The sequence below is a fragment of the Notolepis coatsorum genome (assembly GCF_963971535.1).
Source record: "Notolepis coatsorum genome assembly, chromosome: 7".
Lineage (NCBI taxonomy): Eukaryota > Metazoa > Chordata > Actinopteri > Aulopiformes > Paralepididae > Notolepis > Notolepis coatsorum.
In genome coordinates this window covers 127,110,982-127,136,009 of record NC_140171.1, presented here as the reverse complement: position 1 = coordinate 127,136,009, position 25,028 = coordinate 127,110,982, and the positions used below count along the sequence as shown (strand labels likewise).

The following is a 25,028-nucleotide window of genomic DNA, read 5'->3' as shown; positions in this document are numbered from 1 at the left end:
AATCTAAATCAAATCAAGTGTTGGTGCCCAGTGGCATCGGCTTCACAAGGGCTTTATCGCTTTCACCAGATCCATCATCAGGCGAAATATAATTGACTGTTATTATGACATGCCATTATGGAATCCTTTAGACGAGGAACCATATTAAGTCCATTTCATGTGTCCTGATGGAACATATGCCTAATTATCTCTTGATAAGTGTGAGTGATGAGTACGGTCATAGTTAAAGACAGTGGAGGTAGAGGTGCTAGTGTGGTCATGTATCACACTGACACTGCCAAGTGATTTGAATTGGTCTTACAACTGAAAATACATGGACTGTCCAAGAAAGGAACTGTCTAGAGAAAATGCAATAATCTAGAGATATGCAATAAATAATTAAGTGTCCAGGAAGATTTTGCCTGGCTGTACCGTCACCCTGTGCTCAGTGATGCAGTGAGGTACAGTAATGCATTATAGAGTCTAATGGCTGTCGGACAGTGTTACATCTAGGGAGTCTTAGGCCATGTCCAGACGAAAACGATTTTGATCTTTTTCGTTTTCATTTCGTTTTCATTTAAAGGTCCCCTGTCTTATAAATCGCCTTTTCCAGTGTTTAGCATTGTTGTCTAGCAATGTGGGGTTGTATCAACAATGTCTGTGTCTCAGATTCTCATTTTGGCGGATTGCTCCAATTCAGATGAGACAAGATCCTCCCCCAGTGAACTAAGCCATTCTGATTTGACTCGCTATCCTACGTAGCAAGGAGCTGATCTGCATATCTAAGCCCCCTCTGTGGTTGAAGCCACCGCCCACAATCAACAATTCGCTCAACAACGGAGCAGCGGGAATAATGCGGAAGCGGTTTCCCTGTCCCTGACTCTCCATCTCTCTATCTGTCCTATCTCTCCACCTGCATTTTACACACAATCGCGAGTCGAGCCGCTCACACAGCTCACACGCACACGCTCGCTCACGTCCCTGACTCTCCCTCTCTCTATCTCTCCACCTGCATTTTACACCCGTGCTTTGCGAGCATGGGCGGGGCCCAGCCCAAAACAGCTTGAAAACTTGAAGTAGAAAAATGCTGCTTTGGAGTACTTGATTAGAAATACAAAACAGGAATTGTGTAAAATTTCCCAAATAGTGAAAGGAATAGCAAAACGGGACACATTTTTTTTAAAGTTTTCCATAAAAACGAAATCGTCTCAAGAATTTTTTGTTTGTTTTGTTTTTACCCCCCGACCGGAAGTGTTATCGTTGTTTTCACTAGCGGAACAACTTGTGTCGTCCGGTTCTGTGCTTTTGAGCTCATGCTAGTTCTCCAAAGGAGAGGAGAGAGACCGCGGCTCACATGCGCAAAATGCAGCTACAGGCAATCGATGATGAGGAGGATTTTAATCGGCAGGAGAGAGAGAACGTGTCAAAGCGATATATATGGTGCGTACGCGCAGCTCGAACTACCTGTTGTATTAAATTAATTGATTGATGTTTAACTTGTCCCTGTGTCCAGTCCTTCGACTAGCAAAAGTTGTCTGTATTTAACGTTACCTCAGGATACCACTGTCTTATTGTATTTAGTTGGTTAGCTATTTAGCTAATGTTGATAGCATTGAATAGCATCAACGCTAGCTGGCTGGCAACAACGAATTCTCGCAAGCTGGCATCGTCAATCTCAACACCAGCCATGGGAATACTATTTACTAAATTATGGAGGCTTTTTAATCGTCAAGGTGAGAGAGGATTTGTCATGATCAACTGAAGGCATATGCTATGAAACAGTATGTGCTTGGCTACTTAGCTAACTTATTTGGGTTTTCTGAAAAAGGCCTGCTATGTGACGCTAATCTATAGCTAGTATCGTATCGCGTATTTCATCACAGTAGCCTCCCAGTGTTTAATAAACAATTCTAGTCAGGACATATCTGGACATATAAGACATATATGTATCATGTTTATTTTTTGTTGGCTGGGTTTGCATGCGGATTAAGGGAGATGTCAATCTGTTGTCGACAGATTGCGCAGTACATTTAGCTGTAAAAGCACGATCAAGCTCAATAGCTTCTGTAACACGAACACAACTAGTCTGTACGATGCCATTGTTGTTGTGATGTTGGCTGAGTTTGCACATGCGGGTTAAGGGAGAGGTGGGCTATCGCGTCATCAGTTCAGAAAAAGACGCGTATAGGCTTGTAAAGACGGCGACGCAAGGGGGGGGCGGGGCGTCTTCAGATTTGCCCACTCTGGGAGCCGGTCTCAGAAAATTGCGTACTCAGGCTCCCAGAACGCAGTTCCGTGTGGATGAAAGGTGCATATACGATAAAATACGTTGACTGATATGACTGAAATCGGTTTCGTCTGGACATGGCCTTAGTCTAACACTGAACGTGCTCCTTCTTTCAGCCAAGTCCGTGTGTAGTGGGTGGGAGGGAGTGTCCATGATGGCGTGGAGCTTAGCAAGGCTCCTCCTCTCCGCCACCACCGCTAGAGGACATACAGTATACACATATGTAACACATATTATACACCCCACCACACCCTCTAAACAAGGTCTGATGAATTGTGATGGTGATGAATTGAAAATGGGGGACCCTGATGTAAACAAGACGAAAGTCTTTCTCTGGTCTGCATCCCCTTAACAATTGTGTGTATTGAGCCGTACTGTATTGTACCCATTCTGCAATCTGTTAATAACGTTTTCAATCAATCAATCAATCAATTCAATCAATCAATCAGTCTGTCTGTTTCTCTCTCCCTTTCTCTCTCTGCAGCTGGGCTGAATCCAAACATGAATGTGAACTGCATGGAGGTGGGGGGTCTGTCCATGAAGGAGACCCACCAGCCCCAGTCCCGCCTGTCACAGTGGACACACCCCAACGCCATGGACAACCTCTCTGGCAACTCCACACACATGGAGACCAACCTCAATAAGCATGGTGAGGAGGACACATACACTACACATACAAGTACACATACACACTCCACTCATGGTTATGTGCACTGCCTGGTTATCATTATGAAACATTACAGTTTTGAATTGAAGTTAAAGGTGCTATAGAATAGATAACATTCAGCCACTAGATGTCACACTAGAACACCAGCATCTCATTTATCCATTCTGGTGCGTTCCACATGGGGAAATGGGGAAGTAGGGAGGGGATACATGCATGCAACATGTAAACAGCAACATTCAAAATGATAAATTCATTTATCAAAAAAAAATTGGGGGGGGGGGGGGGAAGCATGTATTTTTTCTTAAAATGAATGTACATAAAAAATGTACCTTTAAAGGTATCCGATGGAGTTTCTGACCACTAGTTGATGATATTGGTGCTTATAGCACACAGTAGGAGAAAGGGGGTCCCTGGAAATCATGTATCATGGGTTCTTCCAGCCAGCACGGTTTCGGGGCTTAGTTAGCAGCTAGTTTAGGTTTTTACTGTGACTTGTGCCTACAGGGATGGGTGGTGATCTTGAGGATATGAAGCATGTTAGATGCATTGGACCCGTTATCACTGGTCCTGAGCGTGTTGGATATCCGTCTTCACCAATCTCCTGGGCCCAGGAGTTCAAAACTTGTAATCCCTATCCGATTGGATCAGATTTGTATTAATTCATTTCAACTCATTATGAATTGAAAATGGGGGACCCTGATGTAAACAAGACGAAAGTCTTTCTCTGGGCCCTGTTTCTTGTACGTGGTTCAACTAAGTTGATCAAGATGTCATTATCCAGCTTCAGTTAACCCGATGTTTGAAGCCGGGATTTTCCTGTTCCAAGAAGGTGGATTCAGTCTCGTTAACTCAAGCCAGACTTGATTCTCAGGATCAGTGCGCGCGCCCGCCTCAGCTGAGAAGACAGCAGGTGTCGATCGCAGAAATCCTGATTCTCTAGCGGCATTGATTGATTAATTGATTTAAAACTTTATTAACATATTGCAGTACGGCTCAATCGCCTCGCCGACAAGTTAAATGCGTTATCTATAGGCTAATTTTAAGTCCCTCATTACCTCAATCAATCAGATTATATTTCTTTAAACTTGCCTGCTGGATTGAATAATCAAATGAGATCTTGCTAGCGAAAATAATTAGTTAACTGTTATACAGAATTACGATACGGCTCTCTTACCCATTGATTGATGTATAGTCAATCTTTAACTTATCTCCAATGTGGTCTAACGGGTTGTTCTTTTGACTTTCACACAGACGACCGGGGTTCAAGACCCTAGTCGTCTCCTTCTTTTTGCAATATAGGAATAATTCAATTTGGTGCACGTTGAGAGCTATATAAAGAATGACATCCTCAATGCATGTAGATTTATAATATTTTAACTTAAAACCAGGCTACTTTGGCGTATAATCATTAATATTATATTCAAAAAAATCATATTGGAAAGACCGGGTTTTGAACCCCGATCGCTGGGTTGGCAGGCTTGAGCACTACCGCTGGACCACTGTGCCAGATGGGATAAATTCATTGTTTATACATTAATGAACGAGAGACCCGTGTTTAGAATATCCTTTGTTATGAATGAAGTTTATCTCTTTATCCTCATTCATTATTGTGACGTCAACGGCTCATTCAATTTCTCAAATCCGTCAAACAGCGCATCTCATCAGACATCTTAATCCCAGTTACAATTAAAATAACCACATAATGTGTACATCGCACGAGCGAGCGCCACCGTCGCCACGGTATATATAACGTGCATTATTTAGGACAAAGTTAATTTAGTATCAGCATTTTGGGTCTATTTTACATTTCAAAAGCCCCCTCTGGAAGAATGGAGCACAAGAACGTAATTCAGAATGGTATAATGCAGATCGTAGACTGTGGGAATAGTTTCAGGAAACGGGCCGTCACTTCTTTGCGGGGGCGTGGCGATGGTTCAGGCTAAGTTGAACTTGAACTCTGCTTTCGACCAGGCTCAAACTTTTGGATATGTTGTCATGGTGATTTGGAAAATCCACGTACATGAAACCGGAAAGTCCAGCTAACCCAGTTATCCAGTTAAAGTTATCCGGCTAACTCAGTTATCCAGGTACAAGAAACAGGGCCCTGGTCTGCATCCCCTTAACAATTGTGTGTATTGAGCCGTACTGTATTGTACCCATTCTGCAATTTGTTAATCAAAATGTTCAATCAATCAATCAATAGTGATTCAATGTTTTGAACTCCTGGGCCCTGGTCATTTTTTAGATATCCAACATGCTCCCACACTGTACCGATTCAAAGCACTTTTTGGCGGATATACTGTAAAGCTGGGGTGTTTTGGCGGATATAAGACTTGAGCCTTGCATCATATGACTGAATTTGTTGTACCTTTCTTCTTGACTAAAGGGTGTCTTTCTGTCATCTTCTATAAGTTATCCAAGATGTTTCAAAATAACTGGAGGAACCCTCCTCCCTCTCAACACCAGCTGAAACTATTGCTCGAGAGGAGGGGGGGTGGAGGGCACCGCTGTGAAGGAAGGGTGCGCTGCATTTACAACACAGGACAATATCCCAGAGATAAATTCCGGTCAAATGTTATCAGTGTTTATTGAGCTTATTGCAATAACGCTATACCCGATACTTAATACCTATTGTCAATAAAAAATGTCACGGTTACCATTTATAACATTAGATTACCTCCACTCAGTCTGCACTGATTGGGTCTATGTTAGCACAACTCAATTTAGTTAGCCACAATTTCAGTGTGTCCATCCATATCAAATAGTAATAATTAACGTTTACCTCCACTCTGTCTGCACTAGGGTTGGGTACCGAACTCTGTACTTTTATGGGTACCGACCAAATTACGCCGGTACTACAGAGTACCGATTCGCGTTAGATCAATCAATCTGTGCCACATTTCGGTACCTAAGACCCGCCCATTTAGAAAATAATCCAAATTCCAATGACTCGCAATTGTCATTTTTACAATAGACACAGACCAGCGCACACCTTCAATTTTAGAAGCTATGACATCTAGCTAATCGGCCCTGCATTCGACAGTCCTGTGACAACTCATCCTGTGGGTCACGCTGTTTCTATGTGCTGTGAAAACTCTTGTTAACTAACGTTAGCTGCTAACTAAGCTAAGTTAAGCTAAACGCTCACAGGCACAGCAAGAAATCTGTTTCGTTTTCACGGAGTTCCAATAGGGAGGAAAGGGGGGGGGTGTTCTCCCTCTCTCTCCCTCTCTCTCTCCCTTCCCCTCTCTCTCCCTCTCTCTCTCCCTCCTCTCTCTCTCCTCTCTCTCTCATCCTCTCTCTCTCTCTCTCTCTCTCTCTCTCTCTCTCTCTCTCTCTCTCTCTCTCTCTCTCTCTCTCTCTCTCTCTCTCTCTCTCTCTCTCTCTCTCTCTCTCTCTCTCTCTCTCTCTCTCTCTCTCTCTCTCTCTCTCTCTCTCTCTCTCTCTCTCTCTCTCTCTCTCTCTCTCTCTCTCTCTCTCTCTCTCTAGTAGCCAAACCAATTCAACCACATTAATGAGGTATCAGAAGTGTTCTTAAGTAGGAGGCTAGCTCTTAGAAAACGTACCATATTTTAGCCACTGTCTAAGTCTCTGTTTGGGCCGGGTCTCAGGTGCCATATCTGCTGCCTCTAACCTGGGCCCCCCTGGCAAACCAGCCCTCAACTGGAGGACTCCTACAGCCCCTACAATCTGATGTCCAGCTCCGAGTCCCCCTCCAGCCCCCTGGTGGCCCCTGACAGCTGGGGCCAGGGCAAGAGCCCCAATGACAAGATCACTAATGGTACCAACATCAACTGGCCCCCAGGTGAGGAAAGACACGGGTGGAATATATACAGACAGAGATAAATTCACAATATAAGTCAAGTGGATAAAACAGGAAATCAATACAAACTTAAGTCAATGTATGAGATGAAAACAAACAATTAAAGATATGTAGCAATATGTTATGCAAATATATGTATATATACTAGTATATATATATGCATAATTTATGACACAATCAATTTCTGTCCTCTAGTTTGTTTTCAGTAGTTTCATCATCTCACTGATTTCTCCTGTGGCTGTATTAAAGACCGTCTCTGGTTAGTAGTCGATCATTTCAACAGCTGTCTCTGCTCCTTCATTTTGCTCCCCCAGAGTTCTGTCCAGGCGTGCCGTGGAAGGGCCTTCAGAACATTGACCCCGAGAATGACCCCAACATGACCCCGGGCAGCGTCCCCAGCGGGCCCACCATCAACACCAACATCCACGACGTCAACCGCTACCTGATGAGGGACAGGGGTGGAGGTACGGAGCGAGGTGACTGAGAGAGAAAGGGAGGGAGGGAGGGTAGCGTTAGGGGTAACACACATTATTTATCATCTAAAGTAGTGATGCACGATATATCGGCCACCGATATAATATCGGCCGATATGGCAGTTTTTTTACACATCGGTATCGGTCCGATATCAAGATAGGGCCGATATTAAAAATAAAATAAAAAAATGATTTAAAAAAAAATCTTTTTCTTTTCTTTTTACATGTTTTGGCCATAGTTTCAAAATATCAGTCATTTCTCAAAATAAGTTACAAAAGTAAAAAAAAAAAATGCGTTTTGGAAAATAGCTCTTTATTTGATTATCATAAAAAAGTGTTTTCTATACAGAGATATCGACATCGGTAAATATCGGTATCGGCCAGAACAGCAATATTAATATCGGTTATCGGTATCGGCCACAATTTTCACATCGGTGCATCACTAATCTAAAGTATTACTTTGGTCTTGAAATTGGACTTAAAGGAACACGCCAACTTTTGGGGAAATTAGCTTATTTGCCATCTACCCTGGAGTTAGACAAGCAGATACATACCCTTTTCTTCTCTGTACATGCATTAGGGCTTTTGAGGTGATAAGATCACTGCGGTGCGGCTGTTCCCTAAGCCTATACACAGGTCACAACATGTTTACAGGAATGTTTTGGAGTTGTATTTGGAGTGTATTTTGTGACTGTTGGGAACTAGGCTACATGGAGGAACCTACTTCCAGTGAATGACGCTAAGCTACAGTAGGCTAACGGTGCATGTGTTCCCTACAGAGAACAGAGAAGAAAAGGGTATGTATCTGCTTGTCTAACTCCAGGATAGATGGCAAATAAGCAAATTTCCCAAAACGTTGGCGTGTTCCTTTAAAGGGGCACTTTATTTTGCACATAATCTCACTCACATCCGAAAACTCGAAACAGTTTTGCACACATGCATTTAGTTTGACAGTTATTGAGCGTAAATTAGTTTGAATATGGCCACTAGTGATGTCATCGGGGACATTGAATCCTTCTGTTGTGTTAATTACAGCTTAATTAATTGATCAGGTAGCAGTCCCTATAACACAAGGTATTGCTATTTCTTTATCTACATAATTTCATTGAGCTGTAATTAACACAACACAAGGATTCAATGTCCCCGATGACATCACTAGTGGCCATATTCAAACTCATTTACTCTCAATAACTGTCAAACTAAATTAATGTGTGCAAAACCCAAATGAAACCCTTGACACGTCCCTTAACTCATTCACTGCTAACAACGATTAAACTCGTTATTGGCCGCCAATCGTTGGACGCCAACAACGAGTATACTCGTTATTTGCTCGTTATTTCCTTTATTCGATATTTCCATTCATTATCCATCCAGGAAGCCTGGTGTTATCATGGGGCTGAGTCTGAGATCGCTAAAGTGCAATACCGGCCGCATCCTACCAGGTGGCGGTATCGAGCACCATTTGAAACCTTGTGTATTGGGCTGTGCCACACACTAAATGCTCCGGGCGCTCTTTTCTACTAACATGAACCTAGGGCTTCACCCGATCGCATTGAATTGTTTTTGGAACCCCCGATTCATTATGCTGTGGTGGGTTATGACGTGGGCCAAATTGACATACGATCTACCAGATGGCAATCAAATAATTGGAATATTCTTTTTGGAATCCCACCCGCCACAGGTAAGAGCAATTTAACATCAATTTCAGCTTGATTGTGCCTTGTTTTCATAGCCATCACCCTGATCAGCGTATGTTGTTGTAATAACGAATGCCGTTATTGACAATCAATTAATCAGAAACGACCCCCCCCCCCCTTTCATGCATTCATGATGGAACATAATACCAATCATATGCATTTGATTTTTTTATTGTAGCGTGTGTAGGGACGAAATGCCAATGGATTTAGTATAATACACGTCGCAAGCTATTACTAGCCTCCCAGGAATTACCCTAGATCGCTCTAAAACCATACTTATATTCACCACGGTATAAAACGGGAATGTATGGATGAAAAAAAAAATCTTTTTCACATATTGAACGATAGATACTCGATGTCAAATGGACCATAGTATTGCATCCATAGCTAGAATATAGTTATAGCCCTGCAAACAAGATGACGGACTCCATTGGTTTAATGCATGGCAGCGCATAGCCATATCTCGGAAACAGCGTGGCAGCCAATGAGTTAAGACCCACTGAACCCAAACCTCGTCCCCTTCTTAGGATCCTGCAGAATTCACACCTCTCTCATTTGACCCCACGAGGCAGTGCCTTTACAGAACCTTAGGCCCTGTCCACACGATCACGGGTATTAACACTTTGACTGCCTAAAAACGTTTTACAACGTCTTTGCTGGCGATGCTAAAGTTGCCGGGGGACGCTGTACGTCGTCTTTATATCAATATTTCAAAAATCTGCGATCTGATCCATAATGTCCCTCCGCTGGTCTGAGAACCACCAGCAGGACCCACTGAGCTCTCTGGCGGTTCAGGAGCGCCATCTGGTGGCCGATCGCGCAACCGCTTAACAGGAAGCACAGTGGAGGTTGTGCTACATGTCCGTATTGCTTCCGGCCACTCGGGATAGGTTCCGGCATTCTAGCTCGTCACTCTACATAGCGATCGATTGCCAATAACTCGATAAACAACATGATTTGGACGTATATACCATTATACAAGCTGGAGATGGACCGGGTAATAATATATCCCATAATGATAAAATTTCTACTCGACGATGATCGCCCAACGGCGCGCGGAGACTGGGGTGAGTTTCAGCGTGTAACGTTACCATCTTCGATACTAACTGCTTTTATCAACATTTGACCCACATTAGATGATTGGTATAACGCTGCCCACGGAATTATAAACGCCCCCTCGCCCATCCGGTCAACATCAGATGACGTGTAGTAACTTCTAGAAGTACGTCTAGTTGGAATTTTTTATATCGCGCTGATTGCCATCAAACTGTATTTCATCATCAATATAATGCATTTGGGGCTATATATCACGTTCTGGAGAAAGTTGCAGAAAGAGATGAAAACATACTTATACATTAGACCATACTTTACTATGAATATGTGAATGAAAAAGTTTAACGTTGCTACACAATGAACAATACATATAGGACTTTGAATGGGCCCTAATAATGGCAATGTAGCAATAGAATTTAAAAAGTTATAGCCCTGCAAAGAAGGGGACTTTCTCCATAGACAAATAGCGCTGGCAATCTATGGTATATCATTAATTTAACCCATGGCAGCCAAAGTGTTAATGACACCGTTTTTTTTTTAATTATGCAAAAAGATTTAACTCTGTCCACACGACTGGTTTAAACTCCGCACCGAGTGACGTCATATACATGTAGTACAATGCCAAAGCAGTAGGTGGCGATGTTGTTCAGACATGAAGGCCATTTCAACCAACCAGAGGGGTTTTAGGTTAATACCGGAAACTGACCTGACACAAACATCCCTCCTTGCTCACAGCCATTTAGCCAACGTAGCATTTATCTTTCAGCAATAAAAGTGCAATAAACAAAAACGGATACATTCACTGTGTGTTCTGCCTCTCATTTGTTGATGAAACAAAACCAACATCAACACAATTTACCACCAAGAGCGGATAGTTTAGTCTCACAAAAAGATCTCCGGTGTTGTTAGCTACATGCTAATGTGAATGGCATTCTCCATGTATAGTTAGCATCGAGGCTAGCTGAGGCTAGCATCAGCAATTTTGTTAGCTTACATGCTAACGTAATAATGTGGTAACGTTAACGCTAGTAGAATGAATGGATGCAAACGTTATTTAACACAATGCAGAATGGGTACAATACAATACGGCTCAATACAAACAATTGTTAAGGGGATGCAGTCTGGACTGGGTTCCTTATAACAATAACTTGACAACACACATGAGTTAGTTGGTAGCCGCAGGCTGCAGCTACAGGTTTACTCAGCGTAAGGTCAGGAATGCGACAACAGACATCATCAGTCCATCACAACACTAGTCTTCAACACAGACCAATACGTTTCGAACAATCATTTTAATTTTCATATAACGCTACTTGGGACAGCTCTGCTGTAAACACTGGGAATAACCTCGGTTGCTATGCCCACACGCACCACTGAAACCGGGATGTGCGCAAAACTTCACCCTGGACTCGGTTTTCAAAGACCGCGGTTGCAGTGTTCCAAAACCCCGGTTGTGTGTGGGCGAACAGTGCAACTGCGCACATACAATCACGGTTACATTAAACCATAGCGCTCGTGTAGACAGCCCCTTAGAAGCCAAACCTTGACCTTCAACCTCTTTAATATTCCTTTACTACAGAATCCAAGAAACCTGTTTTAATCTTGACCTATGCTCTGTAAGCAGAAATAGTAGAGCGTGTGTGTGTGTGTGTGTGTGTGTGTGTTTTTTTGTGCTTTCGCTTTCTGACTGTACCCCCGAAACAAAAAGTGTGTTATGTATGATTTCAGCTACACATCTACCCTGTCTCCCAATCTGCAGGCGTCAGACTGTAACCACCATGGATCATTGTATATCTCATGAGGTACCATGTTCTCTCCTTATCTCCATATATATATATAGGCAAACTGTCAGACATGAAGTCCACCTGGTCTCCTGGACCCATCTCCCACAGTCAGGCGTCTCTGTCCCACGAGCTGTGGAAGGTGCCCCAGGGCCCGAGGAGCACCACGGCCCCCTCCCGCCCCCCGCCCGGCCTCACCAACACCAAGCCCTCCACCTGGGGAGGAAACTCCCTGGGCCTGGCCCAAGGCTGGAGCAGCTCATACACATCTGGTCCGTGGACTTCTTTCTATTTTCTTATATATATATAATTTATATACTGTATATATATATATCAGATTCAGCTTCAGATGTATCATTTGTTTTGAAGTGTTTTTACGTCACCCTCTCTGAGCACAGCTGAGGGGGCGTGGCCTTCCGTTCACTAGACACTATAGATGCTTGACTGTTAAGGACTCAGTTGTAGGTAGGGCGGCTACGTGGCGTAGTGGGCAAGGCGCTCGCCACGAATGCAGAGACGCTGGGCTCGCCTGTTCGAGCCCAGCGCTCCACATTGCTTTCAGTTTAGCTGGTCATTCATACTAATACACATTGGCCGTATTAGGGGGTGGGAAACTGATGGGTGGGAAACTGATGGGTGGGGATCGGGCGTTGTGGACAGCGACTCCTACAGGTCGGTTGGTGCGCCTGCGCAGTAGAATCAGGAAGTGTCTGGGGCAGCGTGAGCCTCCCACGCGTTACTCCTCGCCACTGAGAGATCGAGCTGCGCAGGTGAAAAGATGCGACTGCTGTTACCTCAAGTACCGGAGGGGACTTGTGCTATGTATGACTTAGTCCACATTGCAGCCGGCTTGTGGGAGGCAAGAAACAGCGTTCGTGACAGGGGAGGGTTGAATTGGATGATACGAAATTGGGATGGGAGAAAAATATAGAAAATGGGAGAAAAAGTGGATCAAAAAAAAAAAGGACTCAGTTGTAGGTACTACATTGCCGGTGAGCTTACGGTAGATGCATAATAAGATTTGACTGATGGGCCGATCAGAGCAGCTAGATGTGACTGATGGGCTGATCAGAGCAGCTAGATGTGACTGATGGGCCGATCAGAGCAGCTAGATGTGACTGATGGGCTGATCAGAGCAGCTAGATGTGACTGATGGGCTGATCAGAGCAGCTAGATGTGACTGATGGGCTGATCAGAGCAGCTAGATGTGGCTGATGGGCTGATCAGAGCAGCTAGATGTGACTGATGGGCTGATCAGAGCAGCTAGATGTGACTGAAGATAAAAAAAAACACGCTTTGCATTGTACTGAATCTTTAACCAGTTTGGTTTCCTGAGGTCAGTGCCACTCAACACTGGTTAGACTCGCTAACTCTTTTATCAAGGCTGAGTTTCCCCCGAAGCAGCCTGACATGTGCATCATTTCATTTAATTCCATAGGGAGGTGTAGTGGTTACGTCATTGTTGTTTCCGGCCGGTCCACCTCGCTTGAAATTGCAATGTATTTCCAATGGACACATTTCTAAATCGTCTCGTTTAAAACAAATAAAGCATGAACATTGGCATGGTGTACCTTTCTGTGTGTATTCATCCACAATCCATTGCTCAACATGAAAAGATTCGCAATTAATTGTAAAATAATTACTGTAAATTGTACCTAAATTGTACCTCATCCCATTTCTGCTTTGCACTATATAGTACTGTACATTAGTACACTGCATAGTATTGTATATTATATGGTAACTCAGAACATTGTACATATGTCTATACCGAACACTGTGACCTCATTTTCTTCTTCTAAATTACATGCTATACTATGTTATTTGATACTATCTTGTCTAGCACAGTCTCTGGAGCGTAACAGTAAGAAGCATTTTGTATGAAAGTAGTCTGTACTTCTGTATGACAACTATTAAAGAAACTTGAAACTACATATAATTTTATTTCAACTAAAAATGCTTAAACATAATGTTAGTGATAGAAGGGAACTCATTTTGTGCAAAAATGGAAAGCGTGCCAATGTTCATGAGGCAGAATTATTACAATAGCCGATAATACATTTTCCCAATGATAAATCCCTATACGGGTGGACCGCGCGGGAAACTAAAGTGACGTCAGACTACACCTCCCTATTGAGTTGAGAAGGAACAGTGATCATGGTACTAGGATGGCTGGGGGAATGAAGACCTGAGACGTCGAAAAGGACCTCATATATGCCTTACTTATAATGTACATGTATCATCTTCATCATAACACATTTCGCCATCCTTGAATCAGGACGCAGATGGTTAAAGTGATTGAGATCGCATTGGTGTGGTTTTTCTGATCCACTGCTGCTAAACTGTTGTCGCTTCAGCCAGACTGAGTGGTGAAACACAGAGAAACTGACATTCTGAGGTTAACCGGCTCTGAGAGAAACATCAAAGACATCCTATACATGACCTTGTTTATTACTCTGTCTCAGAGTAATGTTACATTTGACTACAAGTGTTTTGAGTTTGACTTGTGTCTCTTCTGTCTCGGAGGGTTAATGAGTAATGTTATATATCGTTAGCCTCATACGATAATTGCCCAAGTAATTTTTTGGCCAAATTGAGATTTCTGCCTAACTGTACTCTCCTCACACTGCTGCACCACCCTGGCCTACTGCCTATGTCCTCAGCCAATCAGAACGATTGTTACGTTCAAAAATCCCCATCTGCCTAACTCACTCTTGTGACTTGTGCATTTTAACGTTACATACACAGATGGCGATCGCATGACTTAGGCAAGTATAACAACTGCCTAGTGTATGACATGTATGTATACATGTACGGGGGAAAAATGCGACATATTTAGTTTAAAAGTCACCTTAGGTATTTTGTTACGCAATGGTTGTGTTTTTGTATTTTTGCTAACTTGTTGATACACCTGACCTTGTGGAACTTATTTTCAAAATATAAATAAAAAACATGTACACATTTGAAAAATTACTTGGGCAATTATCGTATGAGGCTAACGATTTGACTAGAAGTGTTGACGTCTTGACTTGTGTCTCTGATGTCTCCTGTCTCTCATGTCTCCTGTCTCTCATGTCTCTGATGTCTCATGTCTCTCATGTCTCCTGTCTCTCATGTCTCATGTCTCTCATGTCTCCTGTCTCTCGTGTCTCTGATGTCGCCTGTCTCGTGTCTCTGATATCTCCTGTCTCTTATGTCTCCTGTCTCTGATGTCTCCTGTCTCTGATATCTCCTGTCTCTTATGTCTCCTGTCTCTGATGTCTCCTGTCTCTCATGTCTCCTGTCTCTGATGTCTCCTGTCTCTGATGTCTCCTGTCTCTGATGTCTCCTGTCTCTCATGTCTCCTGTCTCTGATGTCTCCTGTCTCTCATGTCTCCTGTCTCTGATGTCTCGTGTCTCTGATATCTCCTGTCTCTCATGTCTCCTGTCTCTGATGTGTCCTGTCTCTGATGTTTTGTGTCTCTCATGTCTCCTGTCTCTGATGTCTCCTGTCTCTCATGTCTCCTGTCTCTGATGTCTCCTGTCTCTGATGTCTCCTGTCTCTGATGTCTTGTGTCTCTCATGTCTCCTGTCTCTGATGTCTCTGATGTCTCCTGTCTCTGATGTCTCCTGTCTCTCATGTCTCCTGTCTCTGATGTTTCGTGTCTCTCATGTCTCCTGTCTCAGAGGGTACCACTTGGAGCACAGAGAGCTCCAACAGAACTAGCAGCTGGCTGGTGCTGAGGAATCTCACTCCACAGGTGAGTCAACTCTGGTGGGGTTAAAAATGTAAGGGATAATCAACGTGTAGATGTGCGTTAAAAGGTTTTAAGGCACAGCGTGGAGAGAAAAATAACAGAGTGTTTAAGGCACACCTCTACAGGTTGATTATTCTATTTTGCCACTTGCCAAAGACAAAACATATGTGCCATTTATTCATATTTTCAACATTAAAATATTAAGAAAAATATGTTATTTATGCTTTGCTCACTGCTAACTTTCATTATAGTTTCTCTGCGCTACTTTAGCAATTGCTTAACTGCAACCTGCCACTTGACTGATGCCAGTGACAATGACCCAGAAAGCTAACTTTATGCTAGCAAGCCTTTCTATCAATAACTTTGCCTATGGTTAACAAACAATGAATATGATCTGACAGTATGTTTGACAAGCCAGACATCTCATTGTCACCTTTTTTTCACATCAAATATGCATGGTCAGTCGTAGCACTCAAGTACATGCATTGTTGCGAGTTGAATTGTGAGACTGGATGTGCCATGATGGTATGAAGGGATTATGCAAATCCCAGAATAGATTGCTTCTCCACATACCAATCTGCTTTGCTAGCTCTTGGAAAAATTTGTTTTTAATTGCGGAATGACACTGCAGTGCAAAACAATTAACCCTTTCACTACCACACTACAGAAGGTTAACCCTTTACTATCACACTACAGACGGTGTGATAGTAAAGGGTTAACCTTCTGTAGTGTGGTTGTGAAAGGGTTAACCCTTTGTCGTGTGGCAGTGAAAGGGTTAAAGCGTCCGCATGTGCATTGCAGATCGACGGCTCCACGCTCCGCACCCTGTGCATGCAGCACGGCCCTCTGATGACATTCCACCTCAACCTGACGCAGGGCAACGCGTTGGTACGCTACAGCACCAAGGACGAGGCCGCCAAGGCCCAGAAGTCCCTGCACATGTAAGTCTGGCCCCCACGCCTCCTCCTCTGGCTCCACACACTGAGCTGTTAACAGGGTTCGCACAAGGTCCTTGAAGTGCTTAAAGTGCTTGATTTTTTTTTTACAAAAGAAAGTCAAGGCCTGGATTTCCTTGACAACAATGTACAAGGTGCTTAAAAAGTCATTGAAATTCAAATCAACCATTTGCATTGAAAGTTTTGTTCATCCATGATCAAATAGTTCTGAATCAAGAAATCTTTTTTAATAATAATAACTTGGTTTTATATAGCGCCTTTCAAAAGACCCAAGGTCGCTTTACATAGGAGGGAAAAAACTGAAAACAAAAGTAACAAACATAGTTACTTAGGGGTTATAAATCTGACGAGTCGCTGTCTCGTGCGCTCCAACAGCTTTTCCTCATTTCTTCGCGTGTGATGCTCTAGCTGGCAAGCAGGCCAAGAAGATGCTTAAAAAAACAGCATTTAAAAGTGAATTGTAACCTTCGAGTGACATCCTTGAAAATTAAAAATAGTGCTTGGGAAAGTACTTAAAAGTCCTTGAATTTCAATTTGCAATGTCTGTGGGAACCCTGTGTTAACCACTAGAAACTAGCCTCGCCTCCTCCTCTGGCTCTACACACTGAGCTGTTAACCACTAGAAACTAGCCTCGCCTCCTCCTCTGGCTCTACACACTGAGCTGGTAACCACTAGAAACTAGCCTCGCCTCCTCCTCTGGCTCTACACACTGAGCTGTTAACCACTAGAAACTAGCCTCGCCTCCTCCTCTGGCTCTACACACTGAGCTGTTAACCACTAGAAACTAGCCTCGCCTCCTCCTCTGGCTCTACACACTGAGCTGGTAACCACTAGAAACTAGCCTCACCTTCTCCTCTGGCTCTACACACTGAGCTGTTAACCACTAGAAACTAGCCTCGCCTCCTCCTCTGGCTCTACACACTGAGCTGGTAACCACTAGAAACTAGCCTCGCCTCCTCCTCTGGCTCTACACACTGAGCTGGTAACCACTAGAAACTAGCCTCGCCTCCTCCTCTGGCTCTACACACTGAGCTGTTAACCACTAGAAACTAGCCTCGCCTCCTCCTCTGGCTCTACACACTGAGCTGGTAACCACTAGAAACTAGCCTCACCTCCTCCTCTGGCTCTACACACTGAGCTGTTAACCACTAGAAACTAGCCTCGCCTCCTCCTCTGGCTCTACACACTGAGCTGGTAACCACTAGAAACTAGCCTCGCCTCCTCCTCTGGCTCTACACACTGAGCTGTTAACCACTAGAAACTAGCCTCGCCTCCTCCTCTGGCTCTACACACTGAGCTGGTAACCACTAGAAACTAGCCTCACCTTCTCCTCTGGCTCTACACACTGAGCTGTTAACCACTAGAAACTAGCCTCGCCTCCTCCTCTGGCTCTACACACTGAGCTGGTAACCACTAGAAACTAGCCTCGCCTCCTCCTCTGGCTCTACACACTGAGCTGGTAACCACTAGAAACTAGCCTCGCCTCCTCCTCTGGCTCTACACACTGAGCTGGTAACCACTAGAAACTAGCCTCGCCTCCTCCTCTGGCTCTACACACTGAGCTGGTAACCACTAGAAACTAGCCTCGCCCACACCTCCTCCTCTGGCTCTACACACTGAGCTGGTAACCACTAGAAACTAGCCTCGCCTCCTCCTCTGGCTCTACACACTGAGCTGTTAACCACTAGAAACTAGGAGTGTCAAGTTTCCCCGCAGTTATACTTTCAGCTGCGAACGGACCTATCTCAAACCCCGCCCTTTTTGCTTTTCCGTGGGAAGCAACGTTTGTGATTGGAGGATCAAGAAAAGAGGGTCGGGTTTGAGATAGTTCAAGAGCTTCATTGCTTATTAAGATAAGTTCTGTGGAATGAGCCTTTTCCACATTTACATTTTACATTTACATTTAGTCATTTAGCTGACGCTTTTATCCAAAGCGGCTTACAAGTTCTGTATGACAAGTCATCAGGAAGGGCACAACTCTATCAGCTGAGTAACAATGTTCATCAAAGTGTTGAGTGCTACAGTGTAGGTTAGTTTATTAGGACAAGTGCATGACGGTGCTTTTTTTTTTTGTAGTAACATTTTGTATTTGAAGAGAAACTTCTGTGCTAACGGTTCCCTCCTCTGCTCGTTCCCTTGACAGGTGTGTGCTTGGGAACACCACCATCCTGGCTGAGTTCGCCGGCGAGGAGGAGGTGAACCGCTTCTTTGCACAAGGCCAGTCGCTGGGGGCGACAACCAGCTCCAGCTGGCAGGCCAACCCCGGAGCCAATCAGACACGGATGGGCGGGGTGCCGCAGTCTCACCCCATTGGCCACCAGTGGAGCAGCGGCGGGGGAGGGTCCAAGGCCAGCAGCAGCGACCTGCTGTGGGGCGGCGTACCCCAGTACTCTAGTCTTTGGGGACCCCCGAGCGGAGACGACGCCCGTATCATCGGGAGCCCTACCTCCATCATCACCCTGCTGCCTGGAGACCTGCTGAGTGGGGAGTCCATGTAGGACCCCGAGCCCCCTGAATACCAACCTACCCACCAGCCACCACGTCTCATCACTAGAGCTGCTGGTGGAAAGAAAAAAATAAGTTTTTAAATTTTCAAAAGGAACAGGAGCAAAAACCCAAGCAAATCATGTGGCGATAATCAGTATAAATTTTTAACTGTTTTGAAGTGTGAATGGTGAGCCAGAAGGCTGGGGTCCCCCCACCACACAAGACTGCAGACCCCAGTCCCTCTGCTTTTTACCATGTCCTCAGTTATTCTTTCCTTTTTGGTTTCCCCTTTTTTTTTTTTGATGATGATTTTGTTTGGGTATTATTGAAATGTGTCTGAGGAAAGTGAATGAAACGGAGAAGGAGACACAACGCAAAGAGAAACCTTTAAGTGTTTTTAAGTTTTTCCATGACTATACATGACATTCTGTGTGAAGAGTTTTTAGGAAAAGCAATCAAAGCTGCCATTTGAAACTTTCCTCCCCCACCCCTCTAAATTAAGAATTAAACTACCATTCCCAGCATGTGGCCAATGATGTGGTTCAGAGACCTTTACTAGTTCCATTCACGTTGGTTTTTCAGCACTAATATATTAGCCTTAAGTGCTCTCTGGCCCAGGTCCTTCCCAAGCCTTCTTTTTTAGTTTTAGTTTTTTGAAAATGATGAAATAGCTGAATAACTTGCACAGATCCATCTCTGAGCCAGCGAGTGGTGCAGGACAGGAGTCAAGTGACGGAGCAAAGTGTCACTGGGTGGTAAGAAGGCCTGGCCGCGTTGGCTGGCCCTATCAATCATCAGCTTAACTCTTTTCATTTCTTCTCAAATGGATTGACACTGCTGTTTTTTGGGGTTGTTGTTGTTTTTTTTGTAGGCCTAGATCCAAACACATTTTTGATATCTATCGCAACATAAGCTGAGAGAAGATTATTCATCGACCTAGCTGAGTGTGTTTTATTTGTGTGTACATGATGTCTGGTGTGCGCCTAATCATCAAACGTTGTCCGCGAGTCCAGATCCTACTGATCAGAAGAACGTCTGCAACAAAAACAAACAAAAAAACACACATAAAAGAAAACCAGTCACCTACAAGACTGCAAGGTGCTTTGTTGATTTGTCTATTGTCCGTTTTCGTTATCGACTCCAGCAAGTGTGTGAAAGGTCCACAGGTTTCTGGAGAAAACAAGAAACACAATTTCACCTTGACGTGACAGTTAACATTGTGCAATATAGACCACAGACTCCTCTTCCGTCCATGTACTCGAAAAGTCAACCCGGAGCTGGTTACATGTTTTTTTTTGTGTGTTTTTTTTCTCTGTCTCCATTTCTTTTTGAGTGTTGCAGTCGTTGATTGCAGCAGAGAACTTCGGAACTACAGAAACCTTACCCCCCCTCCCCTTCGATTCCCTTCCCAGCCCCCCCCCCCCCCCCCCAATCCCCTGAAGCTGTTGGGGCAAACTCTGCAGAGAGGCAGGTGGTAAACTGTGCATTCAGAAACTACAGAAGACTGGAAACGTATGATTACACAACGATGCACACTTCCTCTCTGCTTGCCACAGCCACACCCGACAGAGACTGGATCCACAGTGGGATTGGATGGGTTCTGGTGTATCTGGCACAATACCAAATAAGAGGGGTTTCTCCCAATGCAGTAGATCGACGAGTGTTCCTCCTTGCATTTGGTACAAAACAGAAGAGACGTGAGACTTTTATCATTTCAAAGGGTTTTATCATAGCACTTAATGATGAGCAAATTGCTTCAACTGCAATCCAATAAATCAAAAAAGGAGCAGCAAGAACTACAAAAAAAAAGACCTGCTCTTTTTTGTACTGTATCTATTCCTGGAAATGTGTCTGGCGTTTTAAGGTTGTTCCTCTGGTAGCAGGATGAAGGGAAACCAAAAAATATATAATATGTACTATCGGACTTCGGGGGGAAATGAAAATGATATGATTTTTTTTGTTATTATTTTTTTAACAATATCAAAGTGAATATCACTGTTACTCCAAATGTTTAGCCTTGTTCTGTCTGGAGATGCTAGACGTGACATCGTTACCCGTCTCACTCCCGCCGGCCACTCAGTCCGTCGGTCAGTTGGCGTTGGGATGGGGGGTCCACCGAGTGCCTCTCTCTGCTGCGGTGACCTGGTGTCTATGGACTGGTTGGTTAGTCTGTCCGGTCAGTCAGAGACCCCTTCATAGCACTTACTCCTGGGCTGAGCCCCCCCCCCCTATACACGTGCGCCCCCCTCAGCCCGGCAGGAAACGGCTCCTCCAAGACTGGCCAATCACGGCTTTGATTGATTGATTGATTGAATATTTTATTAACAGATTGCAGAATGGGTACAATACAGTACAGCTCAATACAGTCGGCTCCTCCAAGACTGGCCAATCACGGCGCTTGGCCCTCCGACTGCGCCTTGCCAGCACTCGACTCTCTCCTTGTGGTAGTCTTGCACCCTCTCTGCTCTCTTACTTCTTTCACACAAAGATCACTTTAGCTGGAAGTTGAGACAGTCATATTTCTGGAATATTTGCCAGTGTTGTTAAAAAAAACTTTATTTTTATGGTTTTTACTTTTTCTCCTTTATATGATGTATTATTATATTGTTACTTTTGTTGATTTGTTTTGACTTTGTCTACATGCAGTGGTCTTCAAAAACTGGCTGCTGCACTAGCCCTTCACTGTTCATGTGCAGATACACTTTGGTCAGAGGTGCCTCTGTATGTTCATCCTGTGTATTGAATGCAAAATGAGGATCAATACTACAGAGCGTCGTTGATTGTCTTATTTGTTTTGAAACTGATCATGCTTTTTTTTTGTGTTGGACAGTATTCTGTAGTACTTCCAGGTAGTAATGGAGACGTGTGTAAAACTAGGGTGTCTCAGAGCGTGGGTGTGAGGTGTGTTGGTCGGTCCACGCTGCTCCGCCTGCCCGTGCAGGTCGTCTCCCCCTGCCCTCCACCTGGCTGCTACCACCTCCAACCAGACACCGCAGTAGCCCTCCCCTTTACCAGTCACCAACAGGCCCTTGGCTCTGTTTCTATGCAAAAGACTAGAGACTGGGGCCCTTTACAGCATGTTAATCCTGATGTAGGAATGAGCCCCCCCCCCCCACACACACAGAGCTAGGCAAACCCCTTACCTCTCATTATGCTCCCTTCAGCACTTAAAAAAATAAATGGCCGCCATTCCTGCAAAGTATTGCTAAACCACCATAACACTGTTCCTGACTCCACCGGAGGTTGGCCTTTTCTATTTAGTCTCTGTGCTGAAGCCCCCTTTCTGTCGGCTTGATCTCAGGGGAGATGATGTAAAGTACTAGATGCAGCTCTCCACTTCTGTCCTCTCTACTGTGAGAGCAACGTCTTACACTAGAAGGCTGTGTAGTAGTACGTGGCAAACCTCATGCCTGGCAAAGTAACCCAATTACCAGGGGAGTGGGTTAGTAATGAACCCATTTCCCAAAGGCGGCCTGCTTGTAAATGTTACTATTTAGGGAGTCCGTTTCCACATGTAAAATTATGCCAACTTGACCCTGATGTGCCAATATAACATTGCTGTGTCATACTTATACGTTTAGAAAGAGAGAGAGAGTGTGTCTTGCCCTAGTTTGGAGGATATTTGATAACCTCTGTGGAGGACGCAGTGGGGGACAGGAGGGATTGAACCAATTGACAAAATTCACACGGTGGCCATTGATCAGGTGGTATTCCTTTCCAACCTGAGCGTGACATACGAGCAAACTGGCCAGCATGTAAATATGGTCAATGGGCGACAACACCACACTCTAAAACCACTGAGATATTTTCTTTTGCTTTTGTGGGGAATGCCCTGTGTTAAAGGAGAAAATCTTTACTCAATTGGGGGCGTTCCGGTATGCTACGGTGCACAGTTGATGATGATGGGTAATCCCGGGTACATATTTTTTTTAAACCAAAAAAAAAAAAAAAAAGGAAATCGCATTTTAACGTCATTTTTATGAAGTTTGACATAAAAAAAAATCTTTAAAAACGATAAAAAAAAAACCTACCGGTACATGAAAAAATAAAATCTCTAATATGTTAAAAAAAAAGAAAAAAAAAAGAAAGCTCTGCACTTCTAGCTGAAACGTCCCCAGTCCATCGGCCTCTACTTCCACCATCCAAGGAGGTAGACCGGTGGTGGCTGGGGTGCCTTTTTTGTGGACGCTGTATTTATCGTTATTTGTTTGTTTTTGTTTGTTTGTTTGTTTGTGTCCCACTCAAAGTGGGCCATTGAACTGTACATTTCCACAGAGACCCAGATGGCTTGGGCCAACTGTATCAGCCCCACTCTCCTCATCTGCGGCAGCAGGACCAAAGGGGGATGTGGTGCATTTCAAAAAAAAATAAAGGTACAACGTCTTAAAAAAAAAAATGGTAAAATGAAACTAAAAAAGGGGAAAAGGCTCCTTTCAGGGCTTGCAGTCCTGCAGCACACTAGCAAAAATCACTATTGCCTGTTTCTGTAACTGCCTTGATCCGAGCTCAGACAGACCCAATAGCCGAGGGCCTCCACGCGTCCTGTACTGACTGGAGAACCCTGACAGTGAAGGGGATTCCCCATGCTGCACCAGCACTGAGAGGCCAGCCTCTCTACAGCTACACTATATAGGTAACGGTATACATACAGTACATAGGTAATATGTATACTGTATAAGTACGTTGTGTGGTAGCACATCCTCGAGATCTCACCTGGGATCTTTAACCTCTGAAAACCTGTTTTTACCTTCCTTTAAAAAGGTCTTGGTTTAATACAACTGAAAATGAGCAATATGTATTTCCCCCGCAAATAAGTGATACGAAGGAAATAATTTGGGGTAGGGGTTTGAGAAGTGATACTTGATCGATTGGAAGATATGTCTTTCCTATCTGGGGTTGGATATGCACGTTCTGGTTTTAATGACATATTGCAGTACCTTGAAGTGCTTGTACTGTGTGTGTGTGTATGTGTCTGTTAAATTAGCCTAAAGTCTAAATACCCAACCTGAAATCACCTGTTTTAAAATGCATACTTTACCCAGAAGAGAAAATCATAAACATATCAAAACAAAAATATTGAACAGAAATACTTGAATCAAGGAGCGCCAATAAAGTAAATGTGAAGTCTTTAGTAATTTTGTTTTGTCTGACTAGTAAACTTCAGAGCTTTTAGGGGACATCAGTTCAAAATATTGCATTAACAAATACAAAATACTGGGAGGAAAAAGAAATGCAAACATCACCATGTTGTTGTGCTTGAAAGTCCGATGTATGTATGAATGTGTGTAGGAAGTGTGTGTGTGTGTGTGTGTGTGTGTAGGACACATGGGATGTGTGTAGGACCTGTGTGTGTAGGACACATGGCCTGCTGCTGTTATGTTCCACTCAGTATGTTGTCGTGTTTTTTTTTGTCTTTTTTTTGTCTTCTTTTATTCTTTTTTTTTGCTCGTCTATAAAACTATATTCTGATAGACATTGTTATCTTCTAACGTTGCACTGAGTGTCTTCTACCCCTCACTCAGCTAATCGTAGATAAAGACGAGACTAAGTACCGAGGGGGAGATGGTGACAATTCATGTGTAAATGTTTACTCAAGGACTTAACGGAAGAAAAAAGTGTTTGTTTGTTTTTTTCCTCATTCTATCTGTAAAATGTTTATCTACCTTATAGTGGCTTTTATTGTGGAATAATCCAATACAAGGATTATCATTGAGTATTGCACCATTTTTGTTCTGAACATATATATAAAAATAAAATAAAAAGAAGAAAAAAAATTGAAAAAGTATACAAAAAAAACAACAAAGAACTGTGGCCATAGATAGTTGTAGATGGACTAGTAATCCCTATATTAACTGAGATGGAAAGGGATGAAGTGGGGAGGTGAGTTTGTTACAAGACTCATTTCAGAGGTGCCTATATCTTTTCTGTTCTTATTTTGCAACGCCACCTGTCGTTTACAAGCATTTCATTTGTCTGAAGTTCAAGGAAATAGGAATTTATAACAGGAATGTTGACGAAGGACAAATTCCATCTTCCATCTAATGAATATGAACATGAGAAACTTGCAAAATGAAGATTTATGCTACTTTT

General features: G+C 43.6%; 1 protein-coding gene across 1 annotated transcript in view; it reads left to right on the top strand.

Annotated features, from left to right (window-relative positions):
- The window catches only part of tnrc6c2 (trinucleotide repeat containing adaptor 6C2), a gene marked incomplete at its 5' end in the record, with an annotated part of 28,596 nt that extends 5,700 nt beyond the window's left edge, over nt 1–22,896 (top strand). Inside the window, 8 exon segments of the mRNA XM_084318379.1 lie at nt 2,751–2,915; nt 6,545–6,583; nt 6,586–6,738; nt 7,071–7,220; nt 11,820–12,032; nt 15,424–15,497; nt 16,296–16,435; nt 18,595–22,896. Of these exon segments, the coding sequence (XP_084174505.1) occupies nt 2,751–2,915; nt 6,545–6,583; nt 6,586–6,738; nt 7,071–7,220; nt 11,820–12,032; nt 15,424–15,497; nt 16,296–16,435; nt 18,595–18,949 (1,289 nt within the window). The 3' untranslated portion in view covers nt 18,950–22,896.
- Nucleotides 22,897–25,028: the final 2,132 nt, after the last annotated feature.